The 15,733-nt window shown below is 43.7% G+C and overlaps 1 protein-coding gene across 4 annotated transcripts in view; it reads left to right on the top strand.

Moving 5' to 3' along the window:
• Positions 1–15,733, top strand: part of MYO16 (myosin XVI) — a 568,549-nt gene that overhangs the window by 455,876 nt on the left and 96,940 nt on the right. For all 4 annotated transcript variants that reach the window (XM_005304985.5, XM_065581026.1, XM_042844168.2 and 1 more), the window contains exons 26-27: positions 3,282–3,362; positions 3,612–3,817. In XM_005304985.5, the coding sequence (XP_005305042.2) occupies positions 3,282–3,362; positions 3,612–3,817 (287 nt within the window). The remainder of the gene's footprint in view (positions 1–3,281; positions 3,363–3,611; positions 3,818–15,733) is intronic.

The following is a 15,733-nucleotide window of genomic DNA, read 5'->3' as shown; positions in this document are numbered from 1 at the left end:
CAAGTTTGAAGCTATCATGGAATATTACCTCTTTCTAGAAAAGCAGGAAAGGTGTTCCCCGAACAGAGCAGGTGTATCACTAGGCCTATTGAGTTGCATAGTTTTGTCTTTTGACATACAGCTGTAAAAAAATCAATTCCAGCCACAGGATTGCAGAGTTTGCTCTCACATCTATTTGTGGGATGATCTATGCAGGTAACGCCAGTGAATACTAATGGGAGTTTTTCATATAAATGCCCTTGGAAATTAGCATGACAACAGTTTACTTCCACTCTCAGTAAAGTCAATAGCAATATAGCAAAACATCCAAAATAATCATCACCGAAACACTGAAGTTTAGACAGACCTGTACCACTGGTGCTGGTTTGAACCCTAGACCCTTAAAAAATGTGTTTATCATACCTTAATCTCCTCCTTTTTTCCAACACACAGCCTACAGAATCTATCCAGGGAGAGTATCAATTAATTAAAGTATCCATTCATTAATTATTATTTAGAATAACGGGACATAGGAGTTATCTGTCTCCTTACAAACAAAATGACCCCATTTTGAAAGCCATAACCACAACACCTTTCTTAAGTTTATCATGGGGGTGAGGGTGGGGGGCTTAGAAAGCAGAAGAGGCCATGCAGGAGGAAGGAAGAGGGAATGCTCATAAGGTTTTATTAACTGGAGAGGGGTGATTTCCTCATGTGTTTGGGAGGGCTTTGGCAGCTGTTTGAGACTTGTCTCATTACAGTAGGCAGTGGGAAGAGATGAGCTAGGAGGTGTCCATGTGTGGGGATGGATAGGGCTGGGAGATGTAATTCAGATAGCAATGATTTGAAGTGCCCATGTCACTGACTGGTAGAAGGAAATAAGGGTGGGTTATGGTTTGGGAGGGGAGGAGAGGTAGGAGGAGGTGATATTTTTAGGTAGGTGATGTCTTTAGAGGTGGGTTAGTTGTGATTCCCATTCTTCTGCTGCTTCCCACTTCCTCTCTACTTTAAAGCTCATTTCAGCCTTAGCTCTTTCACAGGCTTAGCTAATTTCCTGTGTTTCTAAATACACCCACTCACCTGCCTATATCTGTGTGCTCACAGGCAAGATTTCCTCATTGATTTTGAAGCATACTACCACAAAATGAGTTTGTGCTCCTTTGCAGCACTATCTGTCGTGGTGGTGGAGATGAGGGTAGTGCACCAGTCCAGTACACAGTTGAATCTGAAATCTGGTCATAATTCTGGAATGCACAGTAGGTCATGGTAGACCTGATGTCTGGTCATCCTCCTCCCAGTGAGGCTACACACAAATTATACTCCAGACTAAAGGCTGTGAAACTCCTACAAGCTGTGTGGCCTCCTGGCACAGAAGAGACAAATAAAGCCAAAACAGGAAGTTATTATTCATACTCTCACAACTCTCATGTGATCACATCAGCTCTTCTCCTTCTAGCCCCTTGGTAGCTTCCTGATGCAGACTTTTTTGGCCTTGCTCTACACACTGACCTTTCCCTTGCATGGATCAGCCTTTCCCTTATCTGTAAAATTGAAATGACACCTGCATAAAATTAAGTTAATTACCCACATTTCTAAACCATTTTAGGATCTATGGATGAAAAACATTATAAAAGTGCTAAGTGTTGTTATTAAGAGATCAGGGCTTTGCAGACCTCCAGTCTCTGTTCGAGGATGGAGATGAATTTTTTTTCAAATCTTGTTCCACTCTGTGTGAGATTTAAAAGAGTAAACAGCTGCAGTGTCCAGCACGGTGATTAAGTTGTGGGGCAATGCAATTCTTCTATAAACAGGATTTGACCTGGATGTGATTAGATGACTATGTACACTTGCATTTTGGTACAACTGGATAGGATGGGAGTTGGCTAGAACATACCAACTCTGAGACAAAGGGAGTTATGGGCCAAGTGGACTACAAAAATGGAACTGAAAGAGGGCGAAAGGGTAAAAGATTGTCACAGATATGTATAAGTATCCATGGATGTGAATAGTATCTTAATTTCTGTATTCTTGATGAAATCTTCAGGAAAGTCTACAATTAAAATGCTTCAGCTGCGCTGCTGTAGCACATCAGTGAAGATGCTACTATGCTGACAGGAGAGCTTCTCCTATCAGCATAGTTAATCCATCTTCACAAGAAGCAGTAGCTATGTCAATGGGAGAAACCCTCCATAGCACTGTCTACGTGGGGGGGGTTAGGTCGGCGTAATTGTGTCATTCAGGGGTGTGGATTTTTCACAACCCAGAACAACATATTCATACTGATGTAAGTTGGTAGTGTAGACCTGACATTAGACCAGGGGTTCCCAAACTTGGTTCGTGGCTTGTTCAGGGTAAGCCCCTGGCGGGCCGGGAACAGTGAACCGCAGCCACTGGGAGCTGAGAGTGGCCGTACCTGCGGACGCTCAGGTAAACAAAGCATCTCACGGCCCACCAGGGGCTTACCCTGAACAAGCTGTGAACCAAGTTTGGGAACCCCTACATTAGAAGCTAGTTGTCTGCCAGCCCTAATTTAGAAACCTCAGCAGAAGAAGCCAGCTTCTTGTGGCTCTTCTTAAGATAATTAATCTTTACAGTATTGTCTCAAAGATACAAAGTGGACACTATTAAAAGGTTTTGTTTTCCGTGTTTACTAGTAGATATTACTGGTCCTGGTGGTACAGGAAATACCCGCTCATACTAATCATATTTTACATGATTTAAAAAAAAATGTTTAAACTACATTCACCTGTAACAAGAGGAAAAAAATAATTCAGTCATGAATATCTGGGCTTTTTCATTCATAATTTACCATTATCCCTGGGAATTGTTGAATCCCACAGCCATTCAAAACCCATCTAGTGATGAAGGGGGTCTTTGCAGAAATAAGTATTATGATATGCAATCTGTATGTTACACTAAATCTACAAGCTCTGATGCCATAACATTTTTACTTTGCCTCATTCTGAGAAGGAATGATTTTACATATGCACACATACTTATTTTCAGTGTAACAGTACATTTACATGCTGTCTTCAAATGGAATTTTGCACATACAATCATACAGGACCACTTTTGAAATCAAAACTTTATTAATAGCCTTAGTTATGCAGTTTTCTGTGGGCATCTAGCTATTCTCCTGGCTATTTTTGAAAATCTAGCCTCAAGTGATTTTTTGCTATATGACATGATTCAAACACAGCTTTATATTTGCCTCTATTAGTGAACTGCCTTACCAAGAAAAATTGTAATACTTGGCCTGTATTGGTATAACCATATTCTGTGTACACTTTTCTCACCCACAGTTGTTGAAAAAGAAAGGAACTTCCACATTTCTTCAGAGACTGGAACGAGGGGGCCCACTCACTATGGCCACACAGCTCAGGGTTAGTAAATGTTTGCTGGATAAAGATTTATAGAAGAGTTTTAAGCACAGAATGAAACTGTACAGATTACAAGGACAAGCAGAAGTATGATTTGCCTGAGTAACCAATATGTGCATTCAGGTCAAGCCTTTTAAGAAAATGATGTGAAATACATTTTTTTTAAAAGGTAGATATATCTTATGTTTGCAACTCTTTCACTTCTGACAAATGACTGTTTGAGAATCTGTTGGGTTTTATATCTCTCCACAGAAATCACTCTCAGATATTATTGGGAAGCTTCAGAACTGCACATCTCATTCTGTTCATTGTATCAAACCCAATAACTCTAAGCTGCCAGACTCTTTTGATAATTTTTACGTGTCTGCTCAGCTGCAGTATATTGGTGTCCTAGAGATGGTGAAAATCATACGGCATGGTTATCCAGTACGCCTCTCTTTCACTGACTTCTTGTCAAGGTAAATTCTTTTGAGTTTGATAAAAGCTTTTTATTACCTACAGCACAGTGCCTTCTGTCATATTGTGTAAGTGTTTACACTGTTGTTTTGTTGATGAGCCTTTCAGATTTTCTTTAGAGAAAAATTACTTGAGCTGGCATAGAGCACCGTTCTTTAAATTGAAGGAATCATACACATGATTCATAAATAAATCTTATATAGGAACTATTTCTTGATTGAGCAAATATGTAAATGATTGAACTTTAGTAGCATCAATATATAGCGTAAAACATTAGCATAGTATCTCCATGTAATTTTTGTTTTAAATTGGTTTAGAACAGGAAATGGTCACATCACTTTCATCATCATTTTCTAGTTTGTTATTGAGCTCTTGTGAAATCTAGTATTCATATCGCAAGTGCTGGTTTATTTTGGTGCTTGGTGGTTTATTTTGGTGAGGGGTTACAAGTGTTTATACCGTAAATCCACATTTCACTGCTGCTATCAGGAAAAAAAAAGGGAATATTTGAAAAGGTGGGGCAAAGGGGAGGAAAGCAGAAATGTACCACCACTTTTGGGGCCAAACCATCACTTTTTTCTTCCTCCCTTTTAATCACTGGTTTTTGTATATTTCTGTTTCTGTAACATTTTCATGAACTTCTTTTAATACTGCAGCAAAATTAAACTGAATGTTGTCTGATCAAAAGAAATACAAGAAAAGAAATTTGACATCTTTTCATATATTTAGGTGTATTATTTCTTACTCAGAGAAGGGAGTACACTTAAAATACTTATTTTGAAATGATTATTTTGATTACAGTAACCGCTAGTTTGATGATACTCTGCAAGCTCACCAAACAGGAGAAAAACAGCTCAACACTACTCTTCTGCAGAAAGGTGCTGCCTGCTAACCTCAGTGCTACCAACCTGCAGTGCGGGATGGGGGCCACTGAGGGGAGGGAGCCCCTACTCTCAATTGAGTGCATGGAATACATGTCACAGGACCATGCTTAATCCTCTTTGCATGCTTTGCACTGTCACCATCTGGCCAATTGTATTTAGATTTTATTTTTTGGAAATTGGAGGAGGAACATAAGCCCCTTAGAACAGACCTTGGTCTTCATTTACCTTGCTAAAGTGTTGTGATGAAGTGGGAATGTTCTTAATGTTTTCTCCGAATACTGTGTGTGTGCCTCAGTTTCCCCAGTGCAGTTCTTAAGTATCTAGGTGGTGTGATAAGGGTGTGTGATTGTTGCAGAGCCCTAAAGGGCCAGTCTGATGGTGTCTGCACAGAGAATGGCTGATGCCCTGTCTCCTGGCAACTGATGGCCTCGGCCCCTCCCCTGCAAAGGTGCCAACTGAAGGTGTTGGAGAACAAAAAGATGAGGTGGCCTCCTGGCCCGGGAAAGAGAGAGAGGCCAGAGGAGGGGCTGGAGGGGGTTTCAGTTTGGAGCTGGCTTGGGAAATGGAGGGGGGCCCAGATGGGACTCTAACCTTCCTGGCTCCAAGATGGACCTGATTTAGGGGTCCTGTTCTCTGTACCTACAAGCTCTGTTTTGGACTGTGTTCCTGTTGTCTAATAAACCTTCTGTTTTACTGGCTGGCTGAGAGTCACATCTGACTGTGGAATTGGGGTGCAGGGCCCACTGGCTTCCCCAGGAGCCCCACCTGTGCGGACTCGCTGTGGGAAGCACACAGTGTGAGAAGGGGATGTTGAATGCTCCGAGGTCAGACCCAGTAAGGTCGAAGCTGTGTAAGCTTCTTGCCCTGGAGACAGTATGCTCACAAAGAGGAGACATGCTCCCCCAGAGTCCTGACTGGCTTTGTATGGAGTAGTTCCAGGGCATTGCCCGGTGACTCCGTGACAAGTGTCATGTGTATTTGTCATCATTTGCACTTGTACCAAATCACCATTGTAACATCCTCAGTATCCATGGGTTAGGCTGTGATTTAGTCATGGAGGCCATGGAAGTCATGGAATCCGTGACTTCCAAAGACCTCTGTGACTTCAGCCAGTGCCGGCTGGGAGCTGCAGGGTTCCCTGCCACCTGCGGAGGCAGGAAGCGGGGGGGTACCACTGCAGCTCCTGACCACTGTGGATTGCAGGGGGAGCCCCACAGCTCCCCACCACTGCTTCTGGCCATCACAGGTCGCAGGGGGGATCGGCCGCTCCCAGCTGCTGCAGGCAGCAGGGGTGACCCAGCAGCAAGGGGAATCCCTGCTGTTCCCAGCTGCTGTTGGTGGCAGGGGTAATCCCCACTGCTCCCGACCCTGCGGGCAGCAGGGGGAACCTGGTGGCAGGGGGAATCACCACTGCTCCCGGCCACTGTGGGTGGCAAGAGGAACCCCTGCCATTCTCAGCCACCGCGGAGGGCAGGGGGAATCCCCAGAGCTCCCCACCATGGCAGGTGGTGGGGGGATCCTTGGAACTCCCAGCTGCTGCAGGTGGCAGGGGGGACCCTGGCAGCTCCCAGCCACAGTGGGAGGCAAGGAGGATCCCCAGTGCTCCGGGCCTCCACAGGAGGCAGAGGGGAGCACCGCAGCTTGGAACAAGGTTGTAATGATTGGTAGATAGGCCTATAAGCAAACATTTTAACTGGACACTTCAAACTCAAGAAGATCTGTCATTCTCAGAGGCCCAAGGGATGAGAGATTAATGCATCCCCTACCTTCACTCTCAAAGAGTGAGTGCAGTGACTCTTTGATTGGCTGAGTTGTAATGAATGTAGTTGTGTACTCAGCAGCATTTGTTACCAAATTGAGGGGTTTTCTTTCCTCCAAGGCTGAATTTGCTATCTCTACAGTGTTCCCAGCCTTTGCCAGTCCAAGGAGCAAAGGATAATTGTAGTAGATCTCAAAGCACTTTACAAAAAGGTAATTGAGGGCCGGATCCCGACTTGATGGTATATCACACTGCTGCTAGACCACTTGTTCAGTCCCATTTTAGGGGGGTTATTTTTATGTTTTATTTTTTGTACTAGTCTCTATTAATATAACCTGGGTGATGTGGCCAGGATAAATAATCGGTTAAATGGTAAGTTTAAAAAGTGAATGCTTTTCTAAGGGCAAATAAATTGATTGATTGTTTGAAGTAGTGGCCTTTGTGGAAAAGGAATGGTGTAACGGGACAAATGGGTATCATATTAGCAAGAAGGTACTGTTCAAATTTTCTGGGCTGCGTTTAGATTAATTTGTTTTATTGTTTATTAACTATGAATAAATATAAGTAGTCTCCAATATATGTGAGTCATTTTGTAATATTTTTTGGGGGGGAGGGGTCTGAAGAAAGGAAATTGTAAAGAAAAGGTTTCTGTATACAAGAAAGTTGCTTCCTGAGCAATGATACTTGAAACATTAGCTGTAATACTATTACTTTTTTGGCTTAATCACTTCTGGAATATAGAATTAAAAGTTAACAGTTGCTCAATAAACTAGTCAATCACCAAGGATCACTAACCTAGACTGAAATCTTCTGAAAGTTCTGGTTAAGTGGAAGTAGTGCCAGTTACTGTCAATGAATATGCAATAAATACTATAAATAGATACTATTAAATGCTGTTAAAACAGCACGGGTATAATTGTCAAATGATAAATATGATTACTGTGGGATTTGCCAACTCTTGCTGCAGTAGTTCTGCTGAACGTGCCTGCAGTGTTGGCTCAGTTTCTAAAGCTTATCAAGCAGCATACAGTAAAACAAAAGTGCCTACAATTATTTAAAACTTTTGAAAAATTATATCCACAGCTTCTGCTTTAACCGCTTAAGAATTTGCACATCATGGGCACATCTCAAAAAAGATATACTGGCATTAGAAAAGGTTCCGAGAAGGGCAACTAAAATGATTAGGGGTTTGGAACAGGTCCCATATGAGGAGAGATTAAAGAGGCTAGGACTTTTCAGCTTGGAAAAGAGCAGACTAAGGGGGGATATGATAGAGGTATATAAAATCATGAGTGATGTGGAGAAAATGAAGAAGGAAAAGTTATTTACTTGTTCCCATAATATAAAAACTAGGGGCCACCAAATGAAATTAATGGGCAGCAGGTTTAAAACAAATGAAAGGAAGTTCTTCTTCACACAGCGCACAGTCCACTTGTGGAACTCCTTGCCTGAGGAGGTTGTGAAGGCTAGGACTATAACAGGGTTTAAAAGAGAACTGGATAAATTCATGGCGGTTAAGTCCATTAATGTCTATTAGCCAGGCTGGGTAAGGAATGGTGTCCCTGGCCTCTGTTTGTCAGAGGGTGGTCATGGACGGCAGGAGAGAGATCACTTGATCATTACCTGTTAGGTTCACTCCCTCTGGGGCACTTGGCATTGGCCGCTGTTGGTAGACAGGATACTGGGCTGGATGGACCTTTGGTCTGACCCAGTACGGCCATTCTTATGTTCTTAGATTTTGAAATCGTAGCCTCCCTTTTTATGCCTGCACTTTGCATACACAATCAATGTCATACAGACATCAAAGTAGCTGATTTGTAAGCAAAAATCTGATTTGTGGAAGAAATCTATAATCTTTTCACTAATGTATTTTTCTGCTGGAAAGTAGAAAAAATAGCAACAGAAATAAAAAAGAGACTGTGTTCACACAGCCCTCCCAAACCATTGTACGTTCTAGTTTTTGCATTAACAATCACAATGTACCATACAACCTACGGACAGATGATGTCCAACCAGACTTTCACTGGGAACTGGGTAACAGACTTGATATTTGTTGGTGTCATATGCAACTGCAGAACATGCATAATATCCAAGAACCACTAGTGTAGAATCACAGGGACAAAAAGCTTTGAGGCACTGAAAGAGTCCAGTCATGTTAGCAGCACTTCCTAGGCCCTAACCTCTCTGTATCAATTAATGAAATGGAAGCTGGCTGAGCTTCATCTCATTCACCTCACTTGGTGCTCAAGGCAAACCTGTAAAAGCCATTTGGGGTATAAATGTCCATCCAAAGTAATGAGCCAACCTTATGTTTCTTTCTCACTGAGGCAGAAGGATAGAACTGTTAAAATACGTTCAGGTAGGATGAGGCAGTAATGTGCTCCTGTTTTCTCATTCATTATTTGAAACAAGTTTATGTTTGATGGCCCCATCTTTCTCAAATTATTTTCTAAAATGACATTTTGCATCTTGGATTAGAAACTAACAAAATTAAGGCTAAAAGAGAACCTCCCTGCCCCAGGTACAAATTTTATGTGACACTTTTTTGTAGTCTAATACAACCCTAGAGGAGCGCCTTCTTGTGGGCATTTGCCAGGCTTTTTTACTGGACCCAAACTTTGAGTCCCATGTGTTCTTGACTTGCTGGGCCTGGGCAGAGTTTAGGTACTGTGTCTCTGGCCCTGGACCTCTACTCTCACACTCCATGTCCAGACCCAATGTCTGACAGCCCTCTTGGCAGTAGGGACCTCACAGTCTAGGCCCTGAAACTAGTGACAGTTCCTTCAAGCCTTCCCAGCAGCTGCTGCATCATGAGACAGTTCCACTGAGACCGTAGAGTCTATAGTTTACTGTTCCCCTCCATGGAACTACATGACAGCCTAGGCAAGTAAAGGAATTTTCAATCACATATCCACTTTGCTCACAGAGAAAAAAGAGATATGCAAATCTATCAAAGAACACCAAGCACACAAACTGTAGAAATCATAGATATGTAGGACTGGAAGGGACCTTGATAGGTCATCTAGTCCAGTCCCTGCACTGAGGCAGGAATAAGTATTATCTAGACTACCCCTGAGAGATGTTTGTCTCACCTGTTCCTAAAAACCTCCAGTGACAGAGATTCCACAACCACTCTAGGTAATTTCGTGCTTAATTACCTTGAGAGTTAGAAAGTTTTTCCTAATGTCTAACCTAAATCTCCATTGCTGCAATTTAAGTCCATTATTTCTAATCCTGTCCTCAGTGATTAAGGACAACAATTTATCACCCTCCTCTTTATAACAATGTTTTATGTGCTTGAAGACTGTTATCGTGTCCTCCCTCAGTCTTCTCATCTCCAGACAAAACAAACCCAGGTTTTTTTAATCTTTCCTCACTGGTCATGTTTTCTAGACCTTTAATCATTTTTGTTGCTCTCCTTTGGACTTTCTCCAATTTGTCCACATCTTTCCTAAAGTGTGGTGCCCAGAACTGGACACAATACTCCAGTTGACACCTTATCTGTTCTGAGTAAAGAGGAAGAATTGCATCTTGTGTCTTGCTTACAACACTCCTACTAATATATCCCAGAATGATGTTTGCTTTTTTTGCAACAATATTACATTGTTGACTTATATTAGTTTGTAATCCACTATAACCAGGGCTGGCTCTAGGCACCAGCAAAACAAGCTGGTGCTTGGGGCAGCACATTTTTAGGGGCGGCATGGCCGGCGCCAGAATGCCGCCCCTAAAAATGTGCTCCAGCCACCCTAACTCACCTCCGCTGCTGCTGCCACGGCGCGCGAATCAGCTGATTCACGCGCCGTGGCGGCTCGGGGTCTCCCGCTCCCTCCCAGGCTCTCAAACCTGGGAGGGAGGGGGAGATCCCGAGCGGCCGTTTCGCGCGCCGTTGCTCCCCCTCCCTCCCAGGCTTGGGAGCCAGGGAGGGAGGGGGAGAAGCGGCGCCCGCGCCGCGGCCACTCGGAGTCTCCCCCTCCCTCCCAGGCTCTCAAACCTGGGAGGGAGGGGGAGACTACAAGTGGCCGCGGCGCGGTGCCGCTTCTCCCCCTCCCTCCTTTCCTCCCTCCCTCCTAGGCTTGAGCGCCTGGGGGGAGGAGGCAGGGCTGGGGATTTGGGGAAGGGGCGGAGTTGAGGCGGGGGCGGGGGTGGGGTAATTAAATAACGGGGGGGCGGCCAAAATTGTTTTTGCCTAGTGCCGGCCCTGACTATAACCCCCAGGTCCTTTTCTGTAGTATTCCTTCCTAGGCAGTCATTTCTAATTTTGTATTTGTGCAATTGCTTCCTAAGTGTAGTACTTTGCATTTGTCCTTCTTGAATTTAATCCTGCTTATTTCTTCAGTTTGTCAAATTCACTTTGAATTCTAATCCCATACAACAAAGTGCTTGCAACCCCTCCTAGCTTGGTATTATCCGCAAATTTTACAAGTATTCTCTGAATGCCATTATCCAAATCATGATATTGAATAGAACCAGATCCAAGGCAGATCCCTGCGGGATCCCACTCAATATGCCCTTCCAGCCTGATGTGAGCCATTGATAACTACTCTCTGAGGATGGTTTTCCACACAGTTGTGCACCCACCTTGTAGGTTAGTCTAGGCTATATTTCCTTACTTTGTTTATGACAAGGTTCTGTGAGACAGTATTAAACACCTTACTGAAGTCAAGCTATAATCACATTATTGCTTCCCCTCACCCCCATCCACAATGCTTGTTACCCCATCAAAGAAGGATATTAGGTTGGTTTGATGTGAATTGTTCTTGACAAATCCATGTTGACTGCTACCTATCACATTATCTTCTAGCTGCGTACAAACTGATGATTTGTTATTTGTTCCATTATCTTTCTGGGTGCCAAAGTTAAGAAATCCCTGCCTCTGTTTCTTCACTACTTCAAGAGTCCTTTGGGATTTGGTCAATGTCATTTCACAGTTCCAGGACTCAGTTCTCCTCTTCCTCCTACCCATTCTTGACTATTTCTCCTTCTGGTCTCTTTACTTAAAAATAGCTTGTGAGACAGTCTCTCTTTTATAAAAGTGCAGTCCCCTTTTTCAAGACTATCCTCAGGTGATCTTAGTTGGGAAGAAACAGTTCTTCGAATAGTGTCCCTATGGGTGCTTCACTTCACATGTGCCATGTGCCTTTGATGGAGATCTTCATTAGCAGTGTCCATTTAGCCCATGCATGCACTGCTGATGTCCTCATGCCCCACACCGATGCTACATCAGGCTGCGTGGGTGAACGCCCTCAGTTCCTTCTCAACCACCTGGGCCTGAGGCGGAGATTAGTATATCCGCAGTGTACCTGGGCTGCTTGCTGACTTAGATCTAACTTACTTTATTTTAGGTTAGCTAGTTAGTTAGTAGTGGTAGTTAGTTAGCTACTGGTTATTTGAGAGACTGTTTTATTTCTTTTGGGGAAATCGTCTCTGTGAGCAGCATGGCTGGTTCACCAGGATTTAAATGTCACCTTTTGTGTAAGGAAGCTATCCTAGTCAGCGCCGGACACCCTATGTGCATTTGCTGCCCAGGAAGTTGCATGTCTCACAGAAGTGTAACTTCTAATTAGCCCTCAAATCCAGGGCACAGAAGAACTGGGAAATCAAGCTACAACTGTTAATGATGGAGCGCTCCCTTCACCCTGCTTCAGAGTCAGGTCAGAAGAACCCCCCTGTATATCCATCTCCAAGGTTCTCCATCACCTCTTCAACCTCGGCGCAACATTCTCCTACAAAGGAGGCTTCCTCTAAAGGGAAAGACTTCCTTAGAGACTTCCTCTAAAGATCCTACAGAGACTTTCTCCTCGAGGCTCAGTACTGTAGAGGCAAAGGGCTCCTCTGGTACCAATAAGTCATGAAAATCCCGTAGTTTTTCTAAGAGTAAGCATAGCACTGAGAAGACTCCAGTACCATCTTGCGGAGATGGTATGAGCAAACATAAGATCAGTACTGTTGGACTTAACTGTTTTTCCAGTACCCCACTGAGCTCTTTGGTACTGTGTAAGACTAGCCTTCATCTAGGTCAGTACTGTCTGGGAAGCACTCAACATCCTCAGTACTGTTCTGCAGGGACAAATGTACTGGGCCACCAGTACCACGACTCAACTCCATTCAGTACTGCAAGACTTTAGGTACCTAAAGAACTTATTGGTAACTGCTGAACCACAGTCTCCATTGCTTGCAGGTACCAACTCTCTCAGTAATGAGAACCACTCAGTCTCTGGACACTTATACACTCCTGGTACTGTCACCTCCCCTTTCGTTTGGAAGTCCCCCATTAGAGGCAAAAAGAGGATAGTGATGGAGACCTACCTTTAGTATTATCAATACCTGTCCAGTATTCTTCTGTGTACCCTTGCAGAAACCCCCTTTCTCAAAGAGACATGGAATATGTGTGGGAACCTCATCAGTCTTGGTGGGAGCAAACCTGGATGCCATCCCCTCCCCCATATGGTCCTCAATGGCCATATTGGGATCCATGGGCAGCGTATTGCTGACAGCTCTCCAGGGCCACGCCCTTCTCTCATTGGGATGACAGGGACATTCAAGTTTCTTGTCTTCAGCAACAGGAGGAAATGTTCAAGGATCAGGAGTCTAGGGCAGACAAAGAATATACCCCTCAAACAACAATCTTGTTCTTATCGCCTGATGAGGTGGTAATGCCTCCTCCTCCATCTATGGCTGGTGATTTTTGGCAGTTTCAAGACCTCATTAAATGTGTGGCAGACTCCCTACAGAAACCTCTTGAGGAGATTAAAGAATCTCAACATAAACTGTTGGATATTCTTCACTCTGTGACACCCTCCAGAGTTGCCCTTCCTATCAGTGAGGCTCTGCTGGAACCTGCGAAAACCATTTGGCAAACCCTGGCTACAGTAACATCTACAAGTAAGAGAGCTGATAAAAAATATTATCTTCCCACCAAGGACTCGGAGTTCCTCTTTTCTCACCCTATTTTCTCACCCAAACAATAGTGGTATGAGTCCAACATGTATGACAGAGACTAGAAGGGACGTTCTGGGGAGAAACTCTTACTTATCGGTCACTCTACAATTCCTCATTGCAAATTACCTGGTGCTGATGGCCAAATAAAACTTTACAAATTGTGCAGAATATGTTTCCTTTATTCAGCACTTTCCTCCAGAACAAATGGAACAATTTCAGGCTCCCACTACTGAGGGGCAGTTCCTGGCCAGAATATCTCTTCTGGCAGCTCTCAATGCTGCACATATCTGCACAGTGTCAGAGGGGTAGCCGTGTTAGTCTGGATCTGTAAAAAGCAACAGAGTCCTGTGGCACCTTTAAGACTAACAGATGTATTGGAGCATAAGCTTTCATGGGTGAATTCACCCACGAAAGCTTATGCTCCAATACATCTGTTACTCTTAAAGGTGCCACAGGACTCTCTGTTGCTTCTGATATCTGCACAGGGCATCCCGGTTTTCCAGAATACGGTAGACGATCGCCTGTTTGATGGACTGAAGTTGTTTGCAGAGAATACCATGAGGCTTGCACTTTTGTGACAGAACATCTGAGATTATGCCTTCTCTGGTTCTAGAGGTGGTTCAGATCAATTTACTCGCCAAACAGGCATGACCTAGACAAACAGGTGTCAGTTCTTTAACAGGGAAAACACTCTCTCTAGACTGTTGGAAGGCTCATCACAATGTAGAAGAGGGTGTTCCCTTCCTCCAACCAACACCTATGATAACTGTTGTGAGGCAAACTTGCAGCCAGCCCAGTGCTGCTCACTTAGCTGCCATGCCTGCTACTGACCGACTCCAGCCCTTCATCCACCTCCTGACCCCCAGACCCTCGGACTGACTCAACCCTTGGCCTGCATCTGGACTCCGACTACAATATTGATTTGGTTTATCTACAGATTTGGATAATCCTGCTTCAACTTTGGCCCGCATCTGGACTCTGATAATGACACTTATGGGCTTGCCTATGAATTCTGACTAGGTTCTGACCCAAGGTCTGTTCCCAGACCCCAGTTTCAGCACAGCCCCCAGCCTGTTCCTGACCCTCTGTCTTGACTTCGACCACCTCTCTAACCACTAGGCCTGACTGCCTGGAACCAGAACCTAACAATTATACCCATGGATAAATCTTTGTTAGGATGGAGGGTGCATCTCTGTTCTCTCATGGTACAGGGCAGGTGGTCACCCCAAGAAACCATCCTCTATATGAACCTGTTGGAGCGTAGAGAGGTCAGAAATGCCTGTCTCCATTTTCTGCCTTTCATCAGACACAGGTTTATCAAAGTCATGAGAGACAATGTGCCCTGCATATTCTATATCATTTTCAGGGGAGGAGCAAGAACCCTCTCCCTCTGAGCTGAAGCAATTATAGTATGGAACTAGTGCATAAAACATTGCATAGGAATCTCAGCAATGTATCTCCTGGGCAGGTAAAAAGTCACAGACAATGCTCTCAGCAGGTGTTTTTCCCAAGACTACAAATGGGAGTTGGATTCCCATGTTCTTCAGACTTGGGGGGTTCCGGAAGTGGATCTCTCCACCCCAGCTATGAACAAAAAAGGCCATCTATTCTGTTGAAGGTGGAATCTAGGTCACAATTCCTCGGAGAATGCCTTCCTCCACACTTGGATGAAAATGCTGTTTTATGTGTTTTCCCCCAGCACCTTTCATTCTCAGAATGGTACACAAAATCAGAGAGGATAAGTCCAGAGTTATCCTAATAGCCCCGACATGTTCGAGGCAGATGTGGTTTCCTTACCTGCTTCACCTAGCTTTTTGTCCAGCGATGACTCTTCCAATCACTCCTCAGCTTCTCTCCCAGAATGATAGTCATCCCAATCTGAGCATTCTCCATCTCAAGGTGTGGCTTCTTGATGGTTCATGGGGTTAGAGTCAACCTATTCTGCAAAGGTACAACAGATATTACTAAATAGTAGGAAAGATTCTACCAGAAATACCTTCAAAAGTGGAGAAGATTTAGTCACTGGTTGGAGCTTCAGAAAGCTGTTTTAAAAAAAAAAAAAAAAAAAAACCATTCAAGAGGAGTTAACATTTTGATTATTTCATTCTTAAGGACAATTTAAAAAGATGACAAAACTAATCAGTTCTTACTGCAAATATTGTGTTGAGGATAAAATGTCACAATAATAGTTTCTTGTGATAATCATGGCAATAGGTAGAGGGAAATACATACAATGACTATTTTAATTACAGTGTGATGTTTTTAATCTGACTGCAATTTTGAAGTTCCCCGTAGAAGTCATACTTCACTGAACTTAAAATCTGCAGTTCTGT

The sequence above is a fragment of the Chrysemys picta genome, chromosome 1, assembly GCF_011386835.1.
Source record: "Chrysemys picta bellii isolate R12L10 chromosome 1, ASM1138683v2, whole genome shotgun sequence".
Classification (NCBI taxonomy): Eukaryota; Metazoa; Chordata; order Testudines; family Emydidae; genus Chrysemys; species Chrysemys picta.
Note: the sequence above shows the minus strand (reverse complement) of the source record. Positions and strands in the feature narration are given on the sequence as shown.